At 41.1% G+C, this 17656-nt stretch overlaps 1 protein-coding gene across 1 annotated transcript; it reads right to left on the bottom strand.

Moving 5' to 3' along the window:
* Positions 1-4173: 4173 nt before the first annotated feature.
* SPINK1 (serine peptidase inhibitor, Kazal type 1) lies at positions 4174-17430 on the bottom strand. Its single transcript, XM_027842038.1, has 4 exons — positions 17344-17430; positions 9683-9708; positions 7799-7902; positions 4174-4233 (listed from the first exon to the last, which is right to left on the bottom strand). Exons 1-4 carry the CDS (start codon positions 17396-17398, stop codon positions 4188-4190), a joined length of 231 nt encoding a protein of 76 aa, XP_027697839.1. The 5' UTR covers positions 17399-17430; the 3' UTR covers positions 4174-4187.
* Positions 17431-17656: the final 226 nt, after the last annotated feature.

A 17656-nucleotide genomic window follows, 5' to 3' on the forward strand; every position in this document is an offset into this window, starting at 1 on the left:
AGCTCCACAAGTCAGGAAGCTTGCAATCCCATCTGACCCCAGATGTCACCCACATATATAGCAATCTCATAGGTTTTTTTTTGTTGTTGTTGTTCAACGGTCTCATAGTTAAAGACTTCAAAAAATTTGTCCAGTATCAAGATGTTCTCCTCAATGTACTGACCTGACAATGTACGATTCCTATTTTTTGGTCAGATATTTGTCTGAGGCTTTGCTAAGAATCTTGATCATAGACAGCTCCTTCCCATAGCTAGTCAGGATACAGGGCATTTCACACAGAGTAATCCCGGTCCTTCACCAGGAAATCTGGAGCAGGGTCTACACACTCCTTATATTGCTTGCATGTGCAGTATGTGGTATCACCCGGCATATGCACCATGCGGCAGTTGCAGTTTTCCACTGGATAATGTTTTTCACAGTCAATTTGACAATCTGTGATGCTGTATGAGTTGAAATTTTGCAGCTTGAGAACCTCTGAGCTCTGGTATACTATATTCCATGCTTTAAAATCTGACATTTAATGTTTTCTTAAGTATTTTGATTTTTCTTCCAATTTGGACATTGCATGACTTGGCAAATCTAATTCTAACCACAAGCTCATGTTTTGCAGTATTTGGGTACACCCCTCTCTGGCAACCATGATACCCTAGGCCTGCTTTGATCAGTGGGCAACTATCTAGACTTGGTGGATAGGGAAGGTCAAAGGATGGAACCACATCACCCCCTAGTGGACACATTTAAATCTCAGGACCATCTTGTTCCCATGGCATTTCAAGAGCTCCCTCCAATCATTACTTGGGAGCCATAAACAAGTTGGGAGAGAAGGAAAGGATTTCTATCCAATGATCCTGATTCAGGAAATTCATTTGGTTCCCATATCACCCAGCACAGTGGGTATAGATTGGCAAGGCTGAGCCAAATCACCTCAAAGACCATGCCCATGCCTCTGGACTCCCCTGGACAGCCTGACTAGACTATGACAATCAGGATTGAATTGAACTTAGATGTCATGAGGTGCAACCTGTAATTGTACCTGAATCTTCCCCTTCAAACTCCCCAACAAGTGATCTTACAGTTTCTGCTTAAAGGCTTCCAGGGATGGGAACCTACCACATGCATCTCAACCCCTTCCTCATTTGGACAGATCTTAATATTAGGAAGCTTCTCTCTGTATCTTTCCTAAATGCTCCTTCCTGTGACTCATCCATTGTTCTTGTTTCTGTACTCTATGGTCAGCAGGTCAATTTCTTTCCCATGGGAATTCCTCAGATACTTGAGGATAACCATGATGTCCTGTGTAAGTCTTCTTTTCTTGATCATAGTTCCATCAACTGATGGAAATGGCCTGGCCTCTTTGGCTTCCACTGCTATGATTTTTATCTTTCTGTAGGCCTGCTCCAGTTTGTCATTAATCTCACTCTAGAATTGAACCTGAGCTTTTTCTACTATATCTCATTGGTCTGCCTGCCTCCTAGTGTGGAGATGTGGTCTGATCACAACAGAGTACTGCAGGACTAGTAACTTCTTTGTCTGAGATGTGATGCTTCTCATGCAATCTAAGATTGCAACCCAACTACTTAACTCAATCTCTGGACTTATCTCTCCCTTCTTCACCAACTGCCTTCCTAACCTGAAAAGATCCCCTTTCTGAGGTCCTTTCCCCCCACTTTCCAGTTCCCCTTTAGCTGTTATCTGCCTAAGCTCCTCGAAGGCAGAATTGTCTTGTTTGCTTCTATGTGTGTCTCTAGTGCTTATCAAAGTGCCTGGTAACAGTAAGCACTTAATAAATGCGTCAGCTCTTTTAGATGCCATGTTATACTGGAGACATACATTGAGCTTGTAGTCCACCAAAATCCCCAGTTTTTTCCTTCCACAGAATTATTTTCTAGCTTTGATTCCTCCACCCTGAATTTGCACGGTTGATTTCTGAGGCCAAGGGCAGGACTTTAAATTAATCCCTATAAATATCATCTCACTAAATTTTACACATGTATATATATATATATATATATATATATATATATATATATATAGTCTATTGAGATCCTTTTAGATTTGAACCTTTTCATCTGATTTGTTAATTATCTTTCATAGATTTTCATCATCTGGGAATCTGACAAATATGTCATCTATGACTCTATCCAAGTCCTTGGTTTCTTAAAAATGGTTTATAGTAGTTGTGTCAAACTCATCACACATATTTTGCAGATGAAAAAACTGAGGCAAATGGGGTTAAGTGACTTGTCAAGGGTCACACGGTTACTAAGTGTTTGAGGCCAGATTTGAACTCTAAATATTCTGACATCTGCCCTCTCCAAAACTAGGGTGTGTGCCAGATTATATCCATATTGTCTCTCCTCAGTCACAAACTCTATGATGGAGCCATAACTTACTCCCAAGTTCCTGTCTTTTATCCTTCACCAGTGTCCCTATGTTTCAGCAGCAGGTGTAGAACAGGTGTTCCTTTCATCTCTTCTTCCCTGAGCCAGTCTGGTCACATTTGGTCCTTATCCTCAGGGGAAGATGAGGAGAACAGGTCACTTGAGTCACTAGAGACCCTTTCTGGATAAGGTGTTGGCAGTAAGCCCTGAAGAAATTAGGTCTACCTCTGTGTGTTCTTTTGCTGCTGATTTCTGATCCTGATTGTTAAGAATCGTAGTGATAGAGTTGTTGCATGTCAGCAGATTTGCAAAACTCCTCTGAATATTTCATTTGGTGGCAAATATGCCTTGGCAGAGGGCAGCAGGCACTTGTGGTGAGTTAGCTATCAGTCCTGACCAAGCTGGCCAGCTCCTGGTTCAACTTTATGTCTATTGCTACCACATGGCAGAATGAGGAGACAGGCCTTGACCTGGGCGACTTCACAAGAGACTGTCACGTGCCCTTCACTATAGCCTTGGTTTTTGTTCTCAATTAACTTCAGTGAAGCAAGTTCTCATTAGCCTGAGCTGTATTTCTCTGTGCCTTGAACCTCAAAATGAGGCTTTGGGAGAATGAAATGATCATTAAAGCAAGTCAAGAATGTGTCAGCTGTTCTGATGTGGGCTTGAGAAGGAGTTCCTGGGAGCTCTCAGAGAATCCAAGGAAGTCCTCATTTGGCATTGTAGTGTACTTCCAAGCCATATTTGGGTTTTGTTTCCTGAACTTTTTATCTATCATCTTCTGGCCCTGTTTCCTCTTTTATTCATCCATGACATTCTTATCTGCTTTTTTTTCCCCTTTACTGATCCCCAGCAGGAGGCTCTCCATCATGTTTTCTCCCTTCTGTTACTGGATTTCCTCTAATGGTTATTTCTTTTTAATATGCAATGCAACTTTCATGGAAGTTGGGGAGGAAAAAATCACCCATCCTTTAATCATAGTGTCCTTATTGACAGGATGTTATAATGAAGACATCAATGGATTAAGATTCAGACCATCAGAGTTTGAATCTCATCTCTTGTGTACTAGTTGTGTGATCTTGGGGAAATCACTGAACCTCTTTGATCTTCCATTTGTAAAATGACCAGTTAACATAAAATGACAAGATTTAAATAAACGATGTATAAAATTTCTTCCAATTCTAAATTACTAGGATTCTGTGATCTCCCCATCCTGCAGGCAAATCACTTTTCCTTTCTGACCTTCAGAATTCTTACATATAAAATGATGATGGGAATATGTGCTACATAGAAAGTATTAGTGAGCACTGAATGACATAAAGTATGACAAATATCTTTATTATTAGAAAACTCTATAAAAATGTAAGCAATTATCGTGATCCTACTCCCTCTTCCTAACCCCTCCTCCAGATCTTGTCCATTTTTTTCCCTTCTTTAAATAAGATGTATGATTTTATCATTATATGGAACCTCTGGTGAATAGCTCCTTTTACCAATACAAGTTAGCACATTCTCTGCATTTTATAATCTTGAAGCATTGCCTGGGGGACTGAGGGGTGATGTGTCATACAGACAGTAGGGGTCAGGAACAGGACTTGAACCCACAAGGCATTAGAGGGTCAGGGACAGGATTTAAACTGACCCAGAGGCCAGTCTTCTATACACAATGCAACACTTTCTTTCTCCAACACATTTTTTTTCATGAGAAATCACATGAACAGCAAGAATCAATCTTATACATTTATTAAAGAATCAGTCTGGCCAGCCATGATGCTGTCCCACTGGCACCCAGGATATTGTGGTTCTTCAGCACCTCCCTTGTTTTTGGATTCGGACGGGAATACCTCTTAATCTGTTGAAGAAATGAAAAGATAGAGCACTGTGAGTCATTACTATTATAAAAATCTAGTCCTTGAAGCAGGAAAGAAAATTCTGCCTAGGAAGTCATTATTAGAACAACGGTGAGATGGAACATTAGGAAGGAACCTTAAAGCACAGAAGGTAAAAGTTGGAAGGAACTTTAGAACAAAGAGCATCAGAAGATTAGCTATTTCATGGATAGCCAGATTTTTTTTGTCAGAAACTTCTTGCTTTGAATCAGCTTCTTGGAAATTTCTGCTCCATGCTTCTTGTTTCTGCCTTTTGGTGCTAAGCAGAACCAAGTGCATTCTTCCCACCTCAACAATCCTTCCCATATTGAAAGGCAATGATTAATATCCCCTCCCTTATACTTTTCTTCCTGCCCTGTTTCATTTTCTGTTCTCTGGATTAAGTCCAGAGCTTTCAAACTTCATCTTATTGGTTCATGTGTTTCTTCTGGATAAGATCAAGTGCAGCTAGGAAGCAATGGTAGATAGAGGTGGAGAGCCTGGAGTCTGGAAGACCCGAGGTCAAATCCAATCTCAGACACTCACCAGCTATATGACCTTATGCAAGTCACTTAATCTCTGTTTGCCTCAGTTTTCTCGTCTTCAAAATGACTAATAATAGCACCTTCCTCCCAAGGCTGTTGCAAAGATCAAATGTTAATTGTAAAGGTTCTAGTCTATAGGAAAATATGTGTTTGAGATATAGGTACATTTTAAAGCTTTGTGTTCTAAGGTCATTTCCAACTCTGACCTTCTGTGTTTTATGAGTTGATGATCATACCTTGGAACCTGGTTGGATTTCTAAAAATCAAAGACACCTTATTTTTGTTTTCCCCCCTAATGCTGATAAAGATGTAAGTTCATGTCAATAACTTAGCCAGACCATGTGAAAATTGCCAAATGATTCCAAGTTTACCTTAGCAAGATTTGTAAATGCATTGAAACCATCAGCCACTTAGAATGTCTCAAGATACCAAACCAGGCCCAGGGAATGGGGGTTCTTCATAATCCCTCACACTGAGAGACCCAAGTGTGGGACCAACCTGGTGTATCAGGCTTGGGTAGTTCCCTACTATCCCAGTTCCCAGTAAGGAGGAGGCCTCTGATGGAAGATAAAGTTAGGGTAAAACTGGAGGATAGTTTGGAAATGTGTCCTATGCAGGGAAGAAATTTAGGTCTTAATCCTCAATCTCAACCTTAGCCCTCAGATTCCATAGTCTCAGCAGGCACAACCCTCCCTTGGCCCTTTCATCAAGTTATTCCCTGGGTAGGGAAGGTCCTCCCCTTTCCTTAAGTTGGTCCAAATCATATTCCTCCTTCAAGTGTCCCCTTCTCCACCTCCCTTGCTCCTCCACAATTCACTGAAGTCTTCCTCCTTTGAACTCCTTTGTTGTTAATGTCCTTCAGTCCTTTCAGTCATGTCCTACTCTTCATGACCCCATTGGGGGTTTTCTTGGCAAAGATACAGATCCTCTTTGAGGACAAAGGATGAACAATAGCAACTGGAGTGGTTTGCCATCTTCTTCTCCAGCTCATTTACAGATGGTAACACTGAGGCAAACAGGGCTAAGTGACTTGCCCAGAGACACACAGCTAGGAAGTGTCTGAGGTCAGATTTAGTAGCCCTTAGGAAAGAGCAGTGAGCTACAAATTGTGAATCAGATGTGCATTATAGCTCTTTTGCTAATGATCTGTGTGACCTTGGGTAGGTAAATTATCTTCCCTGCAATTCAGTTTTCTTTAAAATATAGTAGCTAACTTGCATGGTCTATAAGGTCCCCTCCAGATCTGGTATTCTACATTTTGAGGAGTCTTTCAGATTCTATCTAATTCAATTCAGAAAGCATTTATTAAGCCCCTGCAGTGTGCTAAGCACTAGGAATAAAAAAAACAAACAAACCAGAAATGAAACAATCCTTGCCCTCAAGGAGCTTAATCTATTTGAGTGAAATACAAACTGTATAGTCAATAAACACAAAGTAATTGGTTGGAGGAATGGGGAGAATGACTCAACAACTGCGAGGATTAGGGAAAATCACCTAGTTCATGTAGTAGGTGCTAATTGAAAAAGAGCCTTGTTGGAGCCAGGGAGTCCAAGAGGCAGAGCTGAGGAGGGATGGCATTCCAGGCATAGGGTACTTCCTATGCAAAGGCACAAAGGGAGGAGGTGGAATTTCACATGTAGGGAATAGCAAGTAAGTCAGCTTGGCTGAGATTAAGGGTGCATGAGGGAGAGTAACTAATAACGAATCTATGAGTATACACCATGTTATTTAGCCCTCCTGATTATTTTATTATTTCAAGTGTATGTGTCTGGCATCTCCAGCTAGAATGTTGAGAACCCTTGAAGAAAAGCAATATACCAAATGTTGGCCAGAGAATATGGTGGTAGAGGGAACCAAAGTTTACATCCATGGGTTTTGACTTGGATGCCATGCCCTAACTCTTAGACCCTTAAGCTGTGCATAAGCATCCCCTCTGGGTAACAGGCATTGAGCTACTGATAAGAAGATTGTAGTACACAAACCTCTAGCTCTAGATAGGAGTTCAGGGAAGGGCACTTAAACACCATCTGGTCCAAATTGTCCATTTGACAGAAGAGGAAACCTAGGCTTACAGAGGGGAAGTGACCTGCCCAAGATCATGAAGCAAGTTAGTGGCAGAGTTAGGACTAGGTCCCAAGTTTTCAGGCTCCAAGACCATGTGGATTGTGAAGACCACATGGAATGTGAAGCACAGAACACAAAATGTCCCCCCTTGACCCTCCATATTGTAAAATGGACTCAAGGGAACTCTTTATGAGAGACTCTTCACTATCCACTGTACTCTTCCTTGATGTAATTGTAGTGGTAACCTAATTTACATCATCTGAGCTCCTCTCTCCATCCATTTGGCCCTTCTAATCATGTGGAACTTGTTCACACCTAGACAGGTATATGTAATTAGAGCATCATTGTATAGTAGAAAGAGCACTGGATTAGGTGCTAACAGACCTAGGGTTAAATCCCATTTCTGTATCTTATTACCTGGGAGGCCTTGGGCAAGTCAGCACCCACTCCCTCATGGTCTCTGTGTAATTAAGGTTTTGGACAAGATCAGACTTTTGTTTTGTCTTGTTTTTAAGGTGTAGGAGTGTGTGTGTGTGTGTGTGTGTGTGTGTGTGTGTGAGAGAGAGAGAGAGAGAGAGAGAGAGAGAGAGAGAGAGAGAGAGAATGACAGAGAGAATGACAGAGAGATGGACCTGTTTGGCAGTTTGGTGAAGCCAATTGACTCATTTTCAGTTTGTTGCCTACTTTCATAATTGAAGGAAATGAGAAATTTCAGTCTGAGGTTAGTAAAAATAAAGATGTAATTTTTTATCTCATCCAGGTTCATGGACCTGGTTTTTTCCACTGATCTGTTGGCCGGGGGGCCACCCTGGAGACCCTGGTTAAGAACTCTACTAGATGACTAGAAGACCTCTAAGTTCTTCTTAAGTTCCCAGTCCTAGGGAGTGAGTGCATTGAGCTTTTAAATGTTCTCTCTAAAGAAAGTCATGGTGATACTTACTTATTTTCCTGACACAGCATGCATTCATTGCTGTAAGTCATTCCATCAGTGCCACAGACAGGGCTATATTCTTTGGTGCATCCTGGTTTGGAATAGCAGACAGGCTAGAAGAGTAATAAAACAGATTGATTCTCCTACTATATCACAGACACCCAAATACTCAGAGCTTCAGAACTGGGAGGGGTCTATACCAATCATTCAGTCAGTAAACATTTATTAATCACTTATTATGTTCCAGCCACCATACTCAGTACTGAAGACTCAAAGAAAAGTAAAAGACAGTCCCTGTTATCAAGAGGTAGGGAGAAAAGACTGCCTGTTGATAGCAAGACAACATACAAACAATTATATACAGCTAGGTGGCACACTGGATAGAGTGCCAGACCTGCAGTCAGGAAGACTTGAGTTCAAATCCAACCTCTGATACATACTAGCTGTGTAACCCTGGGCAAGTCACTTAACTCTGCCTCAGTTTCTTCATCGATAAAATGAGCTGGAAAAGGAAAGAGCAAACCACTACCAATATCTTTGCCAAGAAAACCCCAAAAGGGGGTCACAAAGAGTTGGACATTACTCAAAATGACTCAACAATGTGACCGAAAATGACTCAACAACAACAAAAAATATAGACTACATATAGGATAAATTGGAAATCATCAACAGAGGGAAGGCACCAGAATTAAGGGGGATTGGGAGAGGCTTCCTGTAGAAGATGGGATTTTAGCTGGCACCAGTACTTAACAGGGATTCCCCTCTCCAATGTATCTGACAAAAAATCATCCAGCCTTGGCTTGAATACCTCTACTGTGCTTGTGGATTCCTTTAGGAAAGAACATTCACTCACACAAGGCTGCCATGAAGAATCTGTTGTGGAGCTTCTCTGACCATAGATGACCACCATGGTTAGGTCAGTATAGCTCCTTGCCTATGAGATGTTTCCTGTGGAGCAACACCTTCAAACTGGTCTAGCTGGTGTTCCCCAAGCTCTACATTCCATCTCCTAGAACCTCCGTATCTGTGCAGAGGCTGCTCCCAGGGCCTGAAATGTCCTCCTTTCTCACTCTATTTGGCATCACTACCTCCCTTCATGGCTCAACTCAAATAGGATCTTCCATATGAGGCCCCTCATCTTCCTGAAGTTACTTTGTATTTACTTTGAATGGATTCTGGAGTTACTTTCCTGACCCTTTTTTAGGGATGGGGGTGGGAGGGACTTGTGATTTCATTGGTACATGGAATTCTTGGTGAGGAAATATCCTTTATCCTTGCAGATCTGTAACTGTTCTGTAATAATTAATTATGACCTTAGTTTCCTGGGGTTGTCTGAAGGTTATGACTTACTCAGAGTCACATAGACAGTAGGGGACAGATATAGGGCTCTAACCCAGGTCTTCCTAACTAGAAGTATGTTTAGAATATAAAACACAGAATGTCAGAGCATAGAACACAGTGGATTAGAACTGTAAGGGAGAATATAGAACATGTCATGTGAAGCACAGAACACAAAATGTCAGAGATAGAATGATCTCAGACACAGAACACAGAATGTGAGAACACAGAACACAATAGATAAAGCTGGAAGGGAGCTCAGAACATAGGACATGCAATGTCAGAGCATAGAACAGAAAATGTCAGAGCTGGAAGGGATCTCAGAACATAGAACACATAGATCCAGAGATCATTTTGTCCCATCTCTTCATTTAATTGTGAAGAAAGCTGAGGTCCAGAAAGAGGAAGTAACTTTTGATCTTAGTTAAAAGACTGGTGTCATTCTGGTGCTGAATGTCATTAGGTGCTGAATGCTGAATGGATTGTGAGAATCAATGGTCCCTTCACCATGGCACAGGAGATGTGTTAAAATGATAAAGTAGAAGCTCTTCTTACATCTTGGACTTCAGCTCGTGCAGTATCTAGGAAACAAATTTTTAAAAGGTTAGGTTTGCCTTGTCTGTAAGACAAATACTTTGGGGGTGGGGGAAGGAGAATAAGGGAGCCAGAGGAATCCAGATTACAGCCACAGCCTCTCCACCCACCCCTTTGTGTCTCTGCAGCATGATGGATTATCACACTGGTCTTCCCATAAACTCCAGTCCCCTGAAATGTGGCAGAATTAGACAAAAGTCCAGTCAGCTGAACAAAGATACAGGTATTTTTTGATCCATTATTTCACTTACAAATCCTTGGCTCTGGGAATCAGGACACCTGGGGCTTAGTCCTTACTGTGCTAGTCAATCACTGTGTGACCTTGGACCAGTCTCTTTCTGTCACTGCATTTCACTTTGCTTTCAGTTAAACTAGATAATCTAAGTGTTCCCTTCCAGTTCTGTCACTTCATGTTTCAGGATCAAAGGTGACTGTCAGCTCTAACAGTCTATGTTCTATATCCTATGTTCTATATTATTCTTCTTTTAAGTTAATGAAGTTTATTGAGATTCTATAATGTTGGGGAAGCTGGAGTGGGGTACAAAGATAAATAAGACAAGAGACCTTCCCATGAGAAAAGGTAGAAATACAGATAAATATAAGGCAATGCAAAATCTGATAAGTACTGTGGGAAAGGCCAAGACTTCTTGGAGGAATGTGGTTTTGGAACAGGTAGACATAGGAAGGCAGGGTATTTCAAGCAAAGAAGATTGAGCAGTCAGAAAAATGAGAGCATGCTTGGTGTCTTTGGATAATCACCACTCTCTTAAAGATTACTAATAATCTCCTGACTACTAAGTTCAATGACCTTTTCTCAGTTCTTATCTTTGATCCTTGATCTTTCTGAAACTTTCAACCTTGTTGACCATTCTAATATCTCAAGCATTCTCTCCTCTCTGGGTTTCCATGGCATTTCTCTCTCCTGGTTTTCCTCCTTCTTGTGTGACAGCTCCATCACAATCTGCTTTGTTGCCTCATTATACATATTCTGAACCCTTTGAGTGAGTATACTCCAGCGCTTTGTCTTGGGCTCTCTTCTCTCTCAACATTCTCTCTCTTAGTGACTTGATCATCTCCCATAGGTTCAATGTCATCTCTTTCTCTTTTCTGAGCTCTAATTCTACATCATGGACTGTCCATTGGACACCCAATTCTGGAAGTTCCATAGACATCCTCAGTCTTAACACTTTCAAAATGAAAATTCATCATGTTCTCTCCAAAACCTATCCTCCCTCCTACTATCCCTATTTCTATCAAGGGCACCACCACACTTTGAAGCATCTAGATTTGCAACCTGAGAGCCATCCTAGACCTTTTTTTAAACCATTAATTTGATCTATATAATTAAATAGTTTGCTTTCTTTGCGTGATCATAAATATTCATAATTAGGCCACTGGTTACACTCTTAGGGAGTGACTTGAGCAAGTCTATCCTACACAAAAATGTGATGTAACATCACCTTTCACCATCTCTTCTTGGGGCTCACTTTCAATTTTATTGATGCAATAACTTCATCTGAAAGTGCAGGGAACATATTACATATGGAGCATCTCCCCCCACCCACTTTTCTAATAAAAAAATGAATAGAAATCTAATATTTCTTCTTCACATCCCCTTATTGGTAAAAAAAAAATGAAAAAAATGTAATAAATATGAATAGTCAAGCAAAACAAATTCCCCCAATGACTGTCCATAAGAATATATGTCTTATTCCATACCCTAAATCCATCAACTCTATGTAATGATTGGCATGTTTCATCATCTCAAGGGCCCATCTACCTCTGACATTCTCTATATCTGTTACCAAGTGAGTAAAATACATAATTCTGAAAGATTGTTTTTCCTCCCCCTTTCTAGATGACTTGTAAAATGAGCTACATCTTAATCAGACTCTTTGCATGTTCTCAGTCTTGGTCCCCTCCTCTCAGATTTAAGAACTGGAAAGATTTCTCCATTTTGAGCTATAAGTTTCAGTCTTGTCTCTGCCAGTCACTCTTTTGTGGGAGATTGGAAGAGTCACTTCTCTCTGACACTGTTTCCTAATTTATGCAATAGTAATAATGATACTTATGCTACCTGCTTTGTAAATAAAATGCTTTGCAAATAATAACATTCCTTTATAGGATCATAGGCATAGAGCTGGAAAGGACCTCAGAGTCATCTAGACTAACCCGCTGATTTAGTGGATGAGGAAACTGAGACCCAAGATTATACAAGTAGTAAATGGAAGATTTGAACCCCAGTCCTCTTATCTAAATCTGAATTATTGTTCTTGGCTGTCTTCACTAAAACCTTCTTCTGTTGACTCATCAAGGCATGAAATAACAATTGAAGTTCTTGAAGGCTATGTTAGGAGAGCACAAACGTTGGGAGGTGCTTTCAAACTAGTAATGCTGTAATCTCAGAAGGTATGTTTGTGGTCTGAGCAATCAGCCTAGCTAGTTGTGGAAATGCTTATCACTAAAGGGATGGTTCTTAGACAAATATTTTGGCCATAGTGACTCATGAAACAGTCTAGTAAGGTGTTGGTTGGTTGGTGGAGGGAAGGATAAGGCAGCAAATTTGCTTTAGAGAAGAGAGAATCCATATGAAAGCAATCTAAGGTCTCTAGAAATCTTAATTATCATCTGAGCTTTGCTGACAGTTGTTTTCCTTTGTAAGAAAATCACCTTTCCATCTGGCTTATTGTGTTTCTCAAAAGTTTGAAAAGGATTCCCAGAAAAGGTAGCTCATCTGGGAGAAAAATAACCCTAATTCCCGGATAGATTAGGAGTAATCCAAAGTCCTTGTCATTCCCTATCCACCAGAAGTAGGGTTGAAATACTTAAAAAGCAGAGCATTTGGTGGAAGAAGACCCAGGCTTCAGTCATGGGTCTATCCTCAGCTGTATGAGCTGGGAGCAGTTACTGCTCTGTTCTGGACTTGAGCTTGCCCATTTGCAAAATGGACATAGCAACCTTTGTTCTATTTGTTTCAAAGGGGCTGGGATGGGACACTAATTAGGATGTAGGTCCAAAAGTGATTGAGAAAGCATAAAGTGCTGAATGAATACAAAGTATGCTTATCATTTAACAAGTATTTTTTCTGATATACTTTTCTTGAGTGTGGATAACTTGGAAAACAGGTCGGGGTAGCTAAAAACAGACTGGAGCTAGAACTAGAGACCTAGGGTTGAATTTTCCTCTGGAACTGACTAGCTGTGTGGTCTTGAGCAAGTCACTTTTTTTTTCTCCTAAGGCTCAGTTTCCTCTTTTGTAAAATGGGGAAAATAACTATCTCACAGGGTTGTTCAATTAATCAATAAGTATTTCTAAAGTGCCTATCATATGTTAGGAGCTATTTTAAATACTGCAGATACAAAGACAAGCTGTCTGTTCTCCCAAAGAACTTGTGTTCAAAAAGGGAACACAATGTATACATACAGAGGTATATAAAGGACACATAAATCAGACACAGTGTAACTTAGCATGGGAAGGCACTAATTGCTGGGGAGATCAGGACAGACTTCAGCAGAAGTTGAATGAGTCTTGAAGGAAAGCAGGGATTCCAAAAGATAGTAGTGAGGGAGAGCATTGTAGGCACAGTGAACAGCCAGTGCAAAGGGATGGAAACAGGAGATGCAATGTGTGGTGTGAGAAGAGTCCAAGAGTCCAATGTGGCTGGATTGTAGAGCATATAGAGGGGAGTGATGTGGAGATTGGAGAAGCAAGGAGGGGCCAACCTGTGAAGAGCTACAGAGGATAGGCAAAGGAATCTTATATTTGACCCTAGAGATAACAGAAAACCACTGGAGCTTTGAAAACTACTTGAGTAGAGGAATGACATGGTTAGACCTGTGCTTTAGGGAAACCATTTCAGCAACTGGGTGGGGGAAGGACTGGAGAGATGAGAGACTGGAGACCAAGAGGAGGATCAAATATTGCAGTGGTCAAGGCTGAAAGGGGATAAGGCTTTAAATGAGGGTGGTGACTCTGTAAGTGCAGAGCAAGGTATGGGGTCCCTGTTGGGGAAAAGTCATAAATACACAGCAAGAAGTGAAAAGCCATTAACTTGAACTCTGTGAAAGGTGGAAGCCTGTACATGGTGACCTATAAAAAATCCTAACTTAGATACTGAATCATAATTTAGATACTTAGATATTGTGACTGATGAAAGCCATAACACGGACACAGTGACCAGCTCGTGTCCAGTACATGACCAGTACACAATCCTGCATTTGGTCATTTAACCATCAACATTGGCTTAAAATCCAAGCTTGGAAATGAGTTCATTACTAAGCAGCAATCCAAAATATCCACCAATCAGTAGTGATGTACTCTATAGCTCCACCTCCCTTTGTTTGATTTGTATAATTAGGACTGGGCTTTCTTGGGATCCACCCTGTGATCTGGCCACTGCCCCAGGACTGAAGATTGTTAACTCTTGGCAGGGATCCATCATTCTACTCCTTCAACTACTACCTATAATCAATCTGGAGTTCCTTGGCCTCTTCATTTGGTACCAAACTTGTCCCACTGTTTGGGGGATAGGGGTGTGGAGATGCAGGATTCTCTAGGTAGGAGGTTCTCTGGATCTTACACAAGGGATGTTTTGGAAATAGAAATGACAAAATTTGGTATTGGATATATAAGTTTAGCAAGACCAAAAAGTTGAATGCCACACCACACCTGTGAATTTAGATAACTAAATGGGTTTAGGATGGTGATGTTTTTTGACAGTTATAGGGATATTTGGAAGGATGATGTGTTTTGGGGAAAAGATACTTTCTTTGGACATCCTGAATTTCTGGAATATCCATTTTGAAAAACCAATAGGCAGTTGGTGATATATAACTGGAGCTCAAGAGAGTCAGGGCTAGATATGTAGATCTCTAGTCATCTACTCTTAGTTGATTGTTGAATATACAAGGACTGAAAATGTGACCATGTGAGGGAATATAGGGAGAAAAGAGAAGAGAGCCAATGCCAGAATCTTGGGGATAAGCTCAGAGTTGGCAGGTACACCATTGACATGACACCCTTACATCTTTTAAAGATGAACTGTAGTAGACTAGTCACACTCTCATCTTGCACTTGTGAGATTGATTTTTTGAACCCAAGTGTAAAATTTTACTTTTATGCTTCTTAAAATTTTATATCATTAAATTTGACTTACTGTTCTAGCCTGTCAACATCTTTTTAAATCCTGTCCCTCAGTGTATGCTTGCTCTCCCTCCTGGCTTTTTTGTCACCTGAAAATTTGACAAGTATGCCATTTTTGTCTCTATCGAAGTCATTGATAAATTATCAACCAGTGAAGATAAAGCACAGTTCCCTAGAGCCCCCCCACTAGGGACCTCTTTCCACGTGAGTTGATATCCAAGCAGGAATGATTGGAATGGTGTGATGCAATTTGGAGTCAAAGGACCCATCTTCAAATTGTGGCTCTGCCATTTGCTACTTTTATGATGGGCTACAGGTCATTTAGCTCTCTAGCCCTGTGCCCTTCCCTTTATTCATCTGTAAAATGAAGGCATTAGATCAAAGACCTCCAATGTCTCTTCTAGCTCCAAATCTTTGATCCTGTGACTTTTCTTTGACTCTCTCCATTAAAACAGCTCTGAAGCCACTTCCTCCCCCTCTTGTGTGACTTGTGACTCCCTGTCTTGTCTGCAAGAATAGCATGAGTTCCTTTGTCAAACACTGTTCTATATTCTAAGGCAGTCTGTATTGCAGTAGTTTACTGACCTCACCAGGTTAATTGCCCTGTTGAAAAAGGGGATGCATGCTAGGCATGTCCTGTTCTTGATGCATCTCTGCTAGTTCTTTGTGATCATAGATTTCCATTGTCCATAAGGAATTAGACTTGTTTGGGTTGGCCCCAGAGAGTAGAATGGTGTAGGGGATAGGTATAGGGTAACTGTTTGGGCTCAATATAAGAGCTTTCTAATAAGAAAATCTGTCCCCCAAAATGGAATGACAACATTGGGAAACAATGAGCTTCTTGTCATTGGCATTTCTGAAGCAGAGATTGAGTAATTCCTTCCTGGGATATCTGCAGAAGGGACTTTTGGCCTGGGAGAGAGGATGGGCTCAATGTACTGCAAATTTGTTCTATGGAGTGGGGTTTAGACTTGTGATTTCATCTGTGGAGGGAGCTTTCACTAAATATACTCCCTCAGCTCATCCAGGACCTTACCTGCTCTAAAGCTACAGTACTAGAGAGTGCCCTGACATTCTAACAGTCAGGAAGATCTGGATTCAAATCTCCCCTAGACACTTAGCACCCAGGCAAATCACATAACCTCCTCGGGCCTCATTTTTCTCATCTATGAAAATGAGGAAGGTAGGACTTTATGATTTCTAACATCCCCTGATGATACCATGGTTACATAATGACCTGTGGATATTAGAATTCTGTTAGAATCCTTGCTGGAAGCTAACAATTGAAGTGGTCCTTTAGTATGGATAAAAGCCCTGTCCTCACAACAATCACATGAAATAAGTAGACTGATGATTATTATTCCCAAGTTATGGATCAGGCAACTGAGGCTCAGAGGGATGAACTAAGTTGCTCATTGTCTCATAGCTAACAATCAGAGCCAAGAACCCAAGTCTGGTATCCAGACCTTAATTTGAGAGCTCTTTTCACTGCATCTCAGCTCATTCTTACATCTGTCCTCAAACAACACAAGTAATAAACCATGGATGCAAAGGTATTGGTTTGGGGATCAGGAGATCTGGGTCCACATCCTGACCCAGTCACTCCCTGTAAGACCCTGAGTGATTCACTTAACTCGACTTTCTCCTGTGTAAAATAAATGGAACAATCGCTAAGACACTTATAGGGTTTTTAGGATCAAATGAAATCATGAAAACAACAATAGCAAATCATAGGTAGCATTTGCATAATACTTTAAGGCTTTCAAAGCTCTTTACATATTTGTCTCTATATCTTCATGAAATCCTTGTGAGTTAGGTGTTATTATTATCCCCATTTTACAGATAAGGAAACTGGTTGGGTGACATTGAAGTGATTATCATGATATCACAGAGCTAGTGAGTGTTTGAGGAAAGATTTGAACTCAGGTCTTCCTGAATCCAAGAGTGCCACCTAGTTGTTTCTGTCTCTCTGTGTGTGTCTGTCTGTCTTCCTGCCTCTGCCTCTGTCTCTCTATCTCACTTTTTCCATAAACGTAAGTCAAAATTCTCATGTAACCTGCTATCTAACATAGGAATCTTGTCTATGATATCCCTATCAATGCCCTTTATCTATAACCCAAATCCGGGTCCTCAGAGGTGCAGTCTGTATTCTGGGTCTTATAACCTGGAGACCTAGGTTCAGAGGTGGGCTCTCCCACCTCCTAGTTGTGTTCCCAGTTCACCTATCTAGTGTCTATTTTCTCCTTTGTAAAACAGGGATAATAAAACTCTTGTTCCCTCCCACACAGCATGTTGTGGAGAAATCTTCTAGCCTCAGGCACTCTCTTAACGCATCTGTTTCACCAGCTTTGAGTCCCTATATTTTAACCTTTAAAAACTCCCATGAGAGTGCAGCTAGAGTCAAATTGGGCTCTGGATGAAGGGCTGTCTGAGGGCTACTGGCCCTAATGTGAGAGTGGTGTGCCCAAGGAGAAACTTACCCAGCAAGAAGCACAGAACCAGTGACAGTAGCAGGACGATGCCAAGAGGCCTCATGATCAGACTTCTTTACCTCTAGTTGAAGCTGAAACTGAAAGATTCCAATGAAAGCTAGCAGGTGTCCTGAGTTCACAGGAGCCTGGGAGGCTGCCTTATATAGAGGCCATGGGCTCCACCTGCTGAATTACATCATGTTCTCAGGTGATCTGCAGCCACACTCCAGCCCTAACCAGACCTCTTCCCTCTTGCCTAACTTGCCTAGAGATGGACTCTGTCCTGGGCCAGTCAGTTCTACCTGGCCTGCTCCCACCCAAC

This window comes from Vombatus ursinus, unplaced genomic scaffold (assembly GCF_900497805.2).
Source record: "Vombatus ursinus unplaced genomic scaffold, bare-nosed wombat genome assembly UNPS02014863.1, whole genome shotgun sequence".
In the NCBI taxonomy this organism is placed as follows: Eukaryota; Metazoa; Chordata; class Mammalia; order Diprotodontia; family Vombatidae; genus Vombatus; species Vombatus ursinus.